We start from the raw sequence: 8,538 nt of genomic DNA, 5'->3' as shown, positions 1-8,538 counted from the left end.
GTCTCGCCAAGTTGCCCAGACGGGTCTCGAACCCGCGGGCTCAGGCAATCCACTCACCTCTGCCTCCCAAAGGCGCGGGATTATAGGCTGAGCCACCGAGCCCGGCTTATTTTAATCTTTTTAGACACAGGATCTTGCTCTGTGGCCCAGGCTGGGGTGTAGTAGCACCCTCATAGCCCACTGCAACCTTGGACTCCTGGGCTCAAGAGAGCCTCCTGCCTCAGCCTCTCAGTAGCTGGAAGTACAGCTGCATGTCATTGTGCCCGGCTCATTTTTTTTTTATTTTTAAAATTTTTTTATAGAGACTGGGTCTTGCTATGTTGCTAAGCTAGTCTCCAACTCCTGACCTCAAGTGATCCCCCCACCTTGGCCTCCTAAAACACTGGGATTACAGGTGTGAGCCACCATTCCCAACCCATACGTGCTGTTCCTTTCTGTGAGCTAGAAACTGTTCCAGGCCCACAGCTGTGAGCATGGGAGGTGAGGACCCCTGTTTCCTGGGGCTTACATCCTCATGAGGGCAGGAAAAGCAGTCAAGCACATCAACATCAGATGTTGACAGATCTCTGGAGAGCAGTCATGCAGGGGCGGGGGGTTGGGTGCAGTGAGAATTAGAAGCCATGGTCTGGAGGGGTGGCTTGGGCATCCTGGGCCCTTCAGGGACCGACATAAACCGGCCAGGGGCGTGAGGAGGTCAGTGGCAGTTGAAGAGTGGCAGTGGCTGTGAGCACTGGCCAGTGCTGGGCGGGGGCTTCCCTGGGGCAGCGAGGTCTGGGCCCCGTGGCCCTTGCTGTGGGGATCTGGGTCGGGAGTGCGAGCTTCCTGCCCTTAGCGGGCGGATGGGTGGTGGCCTGAGGAGCTGTCCCATCCCCAGTCCTCATCCTCTGGGCCCATCGAGTGTGGGGCTGGGCCTCCCTGTCTGCGGGCATGTCCTGCTCCCTCCCTCCCCGACTTCAGACACCTGGGAGGCCCTTTCCTGAGTCTTGTGTTTTTCTCCGTAGCTTCCTGCAAAGCAAAGCACGTAGAAATTCTCTAGTTTGGCTCATTCTTTGTTGCTGTTGTTGTTTTTAACTTTTATTATGAAGATGTGGGGTCCATTTCAGGGTTAGGTCTCCAGAGCTTGACCATGCAGGTGCCCTTGTTGATGAGGCGTGCCCCTCCCTCCCCTGGCAGTTTCCCTCAACTGCCCGTCTCATTCTCTAAAAGCGTGGCCTTGGCCCACATTCCCCTCCGTGACCATCCTGCCGCCCCACCCTTCCTGGCCTCCCCTCCAAGTGGAGCTTCCGGAAGCAGTGTCCGTGCTCACAGGGTTCAGCCCTGCCTGCTCACGCCTGCGTCTGCTGGAGGTTGGCTTCTCATGGCACCTCGGTCATCACAGCGACCCCACTGTCCAGATCCAGGGGCACTTCTGTCACCGCGGTGACCCTGCCTTTCAGATCCAGCGGCACCTTGGTTACCCCTGCTCCAGCTCTACTCCACCCCCCGGCCCAGTTCCCCAGAAGGGGAGCCCACCCTCTTTCTCCCCGCCTCTCTCTGGAGTGCCCCAGCCCCGGCAGTGGCAGCTCCCCCTCCCTGCTGCTTTCCCGCGGCTGAGGTCGCTAAGCCCATCCCTGTCCTTGGAAGCTCAAGATGGGTTTGGTGCCCGTCCCCCTCCCAGCCCGCCGTGCCTCCTGTCTCGTCTCTCTTGAGGGTCTCTCGGCTCTTTGGATGCCCTCTTCTGCCCCCAATGATGCAGATGTGGGCGTGGCATCTGCATCACTCTCCTGGGCTGCATCCTCTTTTCAGGAAGCCCCTTGCAGATGTGGGTCACGTGCCATTCTGTCCACCGGCCGGCCTGGCCGCTCCCAGATACAGATGCTGCTGTTGTTCTTCTGTCCTGTTCTCAACCACTACGCTCCCTGCCCCTCCCAGGCTGCTCTGCCCCTTTAAAGCACCTCCAAGGACAGCTGGAGCCTAGTGAAGCCGGGCTGCTTGGGGGTCCGTGGTCAGGAAGCCCCACAGGGACCCTGCGCTCCTGCTGGAATGGCCACCGAACAGCACTCTCTGTTCCATGAGCCGTGCTTCCCGCAGAGCCTGTTTGGCAGTGACGGCAGGAAGCGTGTGTTCCCGGAGACTGCCTTGGCAGAGGCATGGCCGCCTGGTGTTTCTTCCCAGCTAACAGTCTGCTCTCCCGTATGGAAGAGCCACACACAGGACCTTGGCCGCGGAGGATGCCGGCGTTCTGTGTGGAGCCTTCTGGAAAGCCTCTTGGCATATGTAAACTGCGGCACAGTCAGGGAGCCTCGGGGCACCAGTGCCTGTGCTTCCCCCATGGCCGTGTGCAGGGCTGGCCCCAGGCCCTGGCGCTGATCCTGGTCACCATGGCCTCTGCGGGGTGTGTCCAGGGCCCTGGCTGAGGGAAGCCTCGATCTGGGCGAAGGCCCAGCTTTGGATGCGAGGGCTGTGGATGCAGGTCCCCACTTCACTCCTTCCCAGGACCAGTGAGTCAGAGCCGCCCTTGGGGCCTCTTCCTTTCTGTCTGTGAAGTGGGTGTTTTAAGGTCCCCTGAGGATTCAGCACTGACTGCGGCCCTTCTTGTTATTTTTACCTATTTCTTCCTTCAAAGAAGCCGTCTTCTGCCGGCAAGTCCTGGCCTGAAGCCGTTGCTCACTGGGGTTCCCTCTCTCTGTTAACAGTCTCCAGTGTTCAGGCATCGGACTCTGGAAAACTCACCCATCTCCAGCTGCGACACGAGTGATGCGGAGGGCCCCGTGCCCGTGAACAGCGCGGCCGTCCTGCGGAGGAGCCCGCCGGCCCCGGGCAGCTCCCCCCGCCGCGGGCACGTGCTGCGGAAGGCCAAGGTGAGCCCCGTCTCCACATGGCGCTGATCCGGGGTGGGGTGGGCGGCCTCCGCGCCTGACGCTCTCAGCCTTTTCACATAGGAGGAGAGGCAAGTCTGCCTTCTGGGTGTCCAGGAACAGGCACCGAGATCCCACCATGCGGCAGACCCGCCTTCGGGCCAGAGAAGAGCCCCCAGCCCCAGACTCCTCGCCTTGGGGCTTTCCGTGTAGCCTCAGGGAAGACGGGCAGCGCTGGCTGCCTCTCAGAAACGGGCAGGGATCTGGACTGCCCTGGACTCATTGGCAGGACAGAGGTTGGGCCAGGCGACCGTTGGGGCTTCTCCAGCATGTAGGTGTGTGGTTCTGTACAAGAACAGAAAGAAAAAGTTCAGGAGTGAGCTTTCCCTCCAGCCCCCTCTGCAGCCTCGGGCTTATGGGTCCAGGCCCTGCGGTGCTGGAGAAACACAGCTCAGTCTTGCTGAAGTGTCAGGCTTCTCGTAGGTTGGCCACCCACAGTGAGATGCCAAACTCAGACATCTCAGAAATCTCTTAAACACAGTTTCCAAGCTGGGCTCGGTGGCTCAGCCTGTAATCTCACGCCTTTGGGAGGCTGAGGTGAGTGGATTGCCTGAGCCCGCGGGTTCGAGACCCGCCTGGGCAGCAAGACTTCATCTCTACAATAAATAAAAAAATCAGCCGGGCGTGGTAGCACACGCCTGTAATTCCGGCTACTCGGAAGGCTGAGGCGGAAGGATCGCCGGAGCCCAGCAGGTCGAGGCTACGGTGGCCGGGAGTGGCCACTGCACTCCAGTCTGGGCGACAGAGTGAGACTCCAACTCAAAAAAAAAAAAAACCAAAAAAAACCACAGTTTCCAGTTTACCAGTCAGTTGGCTTAGATAAACCCGAAGTCGGGTTTAAAGAATTTCCGAGGTTAATTCCAAGTTGGCTGGAAATGCATGCTTTTGGAAGGGAGGTCCTGGTGTGAGAAGTGGTTGTAAGGGTCAACATTTGTGCATCGTTACCATTTGTAACTTAAAAGTTCATATGTGGGGCAGTGCCTGTAGTGGTAAATTTGGGGAAGGAGGGATCACTGTGTGTCCTTTCTGCCTCTCTCCCGAGAACCCACCAGGTGTTGAGTTTGGCCAGTGGGCTCATTTACAGAGAAGTATGCTTTGGGGGAACATTTAGACCTGGGCTGCCCGGTAAAGGACTTGCAGATGGTGTCTTTGCCCTCAAAGAAAGTGCACCAGCCGGGCTCGGTGGCTCAGCCTGCAAGCCCGCACCTTGGGAGTCTGAGGTGAGTGGATTACTTGAGCCCGCGGGTTCGAGAGCCGCCTGGGCAACTTGACGAGACCTCATCTCTACAATCGATCAAAAATTAGCCGGGCGTGGTAGCGCACACCTGTAATTCCGGCTGCTTGGAAGGCTGAGGCGGAAGGATCGCCGGAGCCCAGCGGGTCGAGGCTGCGGTGGCCGGGAGCGGCCACTGCACTCCCAGTCTGGGCGACAGAGTGAGACTCCAACTCAAAAAAAAAAAAAAGAAAGTGCACCTCACGAATGTGCCCAAAGGGCTCTGTGGACAGTGGTGCCCCTGGTCCCCGCCCAGAGTCTCCAGCACTCCTCCGCCCCTGCCGGTTTTTTATGATGGACGTGAAGTGTGTGATTCCAGCCCGTGTCAGGTTCACAGCCCACCGCTCACACCAGGCCACCCTCACGGAGGGTGTAGCTGTCCCAGCTCATAGGTCCAGGAAACACAGCAACAGCAGCTACTGCTGTCTGCCGGGGATCTTGAGCACTGCTGCACTGAGGGAAGGGATGGAACAGGGTTTCCTGGGTTTCTGAGAGCAGTGACAGGGACCACCGCTGAGATGAGGGTGGTGCCGTGGCCGTTGCACCCTGAGGATGTGAATGCACCTGGGGTGCATCACAAGCATGATCTCATCTGCTCCCCAACCTTCGACGACCAGGGGAGTCTGCCGTGTTCCAGATGTGGGAATGTTATCCCAGGCACAGTATTCCTGGAACCGTTCCCACCTCTGGACGGAAGATACCCCCGACACGGGGGAGGCCAGAGGGCTTCTGGCCACACGTCCCGGGGCTTCTTCACTCAGGAGGGAGTCAGATGGGCCACGAGGCCCAGCTCCTCATGGGAAGCGTGCCCCTTCCCTCCGCCTGTCAAGGTCACATGCCGAGAGGTGCCTGGTGTGGTGGCTGCAGTCCTGCTCTTGGCAGTGCCCAGGGGGCGGGTGCTGGGCGGCTCCAGAGGTTTTGGGCCCTGTCTTGAGTGATGTACTCACCTGGGCGTCTGCTTCCTGGCCTGCTCAAGTCGGTGATGTCCGTGGGTTCCCATCCGGCCACTCCCATTCCATGGCCTGTGTGACCCGTGTGCTTGGGAACATTGTCACATTTGCTGAGCTTGTTGGCTGAGCATATTTGGTGACCCCTGTGTATCTTCTCTCTGAAGCCACCGCTGTCTGGGAGTGAATTGGCGAACTGTATAGAGAAGATGCCATCAGCGCTGACCCACGCCTGTGTCCCCCGAGCACCCTCTCTGTTTATCCCATCCTGATGTCTCAGGAAGGCTGTGGGAGGGATGGGAAGGCGAGGCGGGACCCTGGCTGGACACCTGCCTGCAGAATGCCTCAGCAAAGCATCAGACAGCCTCGTGTGTGTGTGTTTTCATTGTCATCCAGGGTAGCTCAGTTTTGCCTTTTGTTTCTGCTGTAATTGCCAACGCTGTGCATCTAACCATGAGTCAAACTGGGGCTTTTGGTCCTAGAGAAGGTGAGGAATGTTTAATTGCATGCACGCAGAGACACGCAGCACCCTTGCCACCTGGGTAGTGGGCCCCTGGAATCATGCAGGGGGTCCGACATCTGTGCTGGATACCGCATCATACAGGGTCACCCAGCACAAAGGAGCAGAGCCCTGTTAGGTTAGGTAGGCCGGGCCCTGTGGGAGGGACGCACACACGCTCCTCTTTGATCTTCCCGATGATGCTTTGGAACCTTTGACGTCCTTGATGGGACTCACATGAGTCACAGCTCAGAGAGAGCAAACGACCTTTCCAAGGCCCCACAGCAGCCGGGCCACAGGAGGCCTGGCTCCAACGCCGCGCCTCGTGTGACGTCAGCTCCTACTCTGGCCTGGTCCGCCCTTCTGCCTCCTCCTCTCCCCGTGGCTCAGTCTCACAGCAGAACCCACTGCACAGCCACGTCACCCCAGAGACTGTGGTGGCCCAGGCTCGGCGTCTTCTGTGCAGCCGCACTGGGTGCTGGGGACCCTGGGAGGAGGGCGGGGCGAGAACTGAGGGCGAGCCTGTGCAGCGCCAAGCACGTCCGCGCTGCTGGGCCGCCATCACCACCAGCCGCCTCTAGAACTTGCAGCTTTCCGGGCAGATGCCTCGTCCCCATCCCCGGCACCCGCCGTTCTGCATTCTGTCTCCATGACCTGGTGACTCTGGGGACTTCATCCGAGTGGGATCACACAGCACCTGCCCTTGGGCAACGGGCTTCTTGCCAGTCAGATCCTCCTGGCCTCCGGGTTCACCCATGTTGTCAGAACGCCCTTGCCATTTAAGGCTGGAGGGACAGTGTTCCCTTGTGTGGCTGGCCCACCTTTCGTGGGACCGTTCTTCCATCTATGGATACCCGGTGGCCTCCACGACCTGGCTGTCATGACCAGGCTGCTGTGAACAGAGGTGTGCCGGTACCTGCGGGAGACCTGCTTCCCGTTCTTCTGGGCAGATGCTTGGAAGCGGGATTGCTGGGTCACCTGGCGACTGAGTCCGCGTCTGACTTTCTGAGGCGCCACGGCCACGCCCCTGTGGCTACGCCAGAGGCCGTGGGGGGTGTGCCTGGCTGCAGCCCGCAATCTTGCCACGCCCCTCACCCGACTCTCTTCTTCTCTAGGAGTGGGAGCTGAAGAACGGAACCTAGGGGACAGCCAGGACCGAGACCGCGTGTCCCTCGCCCACATCCTCACCCGCGCGACCGCTGGAAGCTCCGCCCAGCTTGGCCTCAGGCCGTGTGACCCGGAGGCTCGGCGACTCAGTTCTGATCCCCACACGTTGACCCGGCCCCCAGGATTCTTTCTACTGTATATTGATGTCCTTGAAAAACGTTTACTTGTAAGACTTTGGTTCCCAACTCTATTGGTTACAAAAAGTGGGGGAGAGCAGGAAGGCGTCATGGCAGGTGCTACACCAGGTGAAGCGACCAGCAAACCGTGGCTCTCGCCAATTTCAGCCCAGCCCTGGACTGACCCCGGAGGAGACCTTGGGATTAGGCGGGACCAGCTCGGGCCCCGGCTGTTCCTGCGTCTGCTCTGGGCATGCGTGTGGCCGGCGCGGCCCGAGCTTGCCTAGTATGTGGGCCGGGGGGACTGGGGGCTATGGAGCCGCCATGGGACTGTGCGTCTCGGTGCCCCCCCCGCCACGTGCCCCGTCCCCTGGTCTCTAGAGCTAGAGGCATGAAAAATGATGCTGTGAAGCATTTCTTACCTTTTAACTTTCTTACTTTTTGGACAGACGCTTTTGTCACCAGGACGTGAAAAGCTGCCATTCTTTTTAACCTTTCTTGAAAATGTCTTTCTATGGTGTGTCACACTTAGATCCGAGAGTTTTTCAGAGACCCCGTATCTTATTTTATTAATTTTTGTGCTGCTTTGACAGGCAGCAGAGTATCTCAGTGCTTCTCTGAAGGGTGCCCTCCTCGGCCTGATGTCCCCGGTCCTTCCGACTTGTCAGCGCTGGCGGGGGCTCCTCGGGACGAGGCAGCAGGGAGGGGGGTCCGTTCACAGGACACTGACGTGTGCGGTCAGGGCAGGCCTTTGAAGGGGGAGTGGGTTTGGGACCTTGTCCAGTGACAGAATTGCGGTCTCTCCGAGGGAGAGTGGGCCTTCCAGGGCTTCCTGCCTGTCCCCCTCCCTCCCGTCTGTAAACTTCGACCACGAATGGGCCCATGGCCTTGGCTTTGCTGCGTCTCCCCGGCAGGGGAGGTCCGGGATGGGCCCTCCATCCGAGTCCTCGCTGCCGTCCGTGCAGTACTCCTCGGAGAGTTCAGACTTGCAGAGAAAAAGAGAATTCAGAGTTGGGCTGGTTTCCACCCTGTGAGTTTAGGAAGCAGGTGAACCTCTCGGTCTCCAGAGGGCACTGTCAGGACTCTCCGTTGTGGGCAGCCGCCGTCAGGGATAAGGAAACGAGCAAGCCACCCCAAAACTGCTGCAGGCGGACCGTGGGGGCTGGTCACAACACACGCCTGGGCCCTTTTTCCTGAAACGTAGAGCCGAGGGATGCTACCCTCGGCGCAGGTCTTTTGCCCACCATCTAGAACGTTCCTCCCGAACGGCGTGGGAGATGGCAGGAGACACAGCCTTGAGTGTTCCCCAGACGCGCCTTCAGGTCTGGGGTCAGCCGTACCGCCCACGGCCTTTCTAGCTGGGACTCATGTTCCATATCATGGCACTCGGGCCCCACCAGGGCCACATTTGGTTTTCCTTGCTAGAGCAGGAAAGTGGTCTCCGGTGCTTAAGAAAGTTTTGCAGCAAGAGTCGGAAGCTGCTTGGCTTGAGCCCCCTGAGACCTAATTGTGTTGCAACGCCGTCTTCCAGGAGCATTTTGGTTCATGAACTTTGACCTGGGGCTGCCGCCCGAAGCTCCCTGGTTCCCAGCTTTTCACGGAAGCCCGCTGCACCAGCCCTGGTCGCGTCGGCCTCCCC

General features: G+C 59.3%; 1 protein-coding gene across 1 annotated transcript in view; it reads left to right on the top strand.

Moving 5' to 3' along the window:
* Window positions 1–7,892, top strand: part of AFAP1 (actin filament associated protein 1) — a 57,266-nt gene extending 49,374 nt beyond the window's left edge. The window contains exons 13-14 of the mRNA XM_021716184.1: window positions 2,676–2,840; window positions 6,732–7,892. Of these exons, the coding sequence (XP_021571859.1) occupies window positions 2,676–2,840; window positions 6,732–6,758 (192 nt within the window). The 3' untranslated portion in view covers window positions 6,759–7,892. The remainder of the gene's footprint in view (window positions 1–2,675; window positions 2,841–6,731) is intronic.
* The last annotated feature ends 646 nt before the right edge of the window (window positions 7,893–8,538 follow it).

This window comes from Carlito syrichta, unplaced genomic scaffold, assembly GCF_000164805.1.
Source record: "Carlito syrichta isolate Samal-C Ts95f unplaced genomic scaffold, Tarsius_syrichta-2.0.1 Scaffold308254, whole genome shotgun sequence".
Lineage (NCBI taxonomy): Eukaryota > Metazoa > Chordata > Mammalia > Primates > Tarsiidae > Carlito > Carlito syrichta.
Note: the sequence above shows the minus strand (reverse complement) of the source record. Positions and strands in the feature narration are given on the sequence as shown.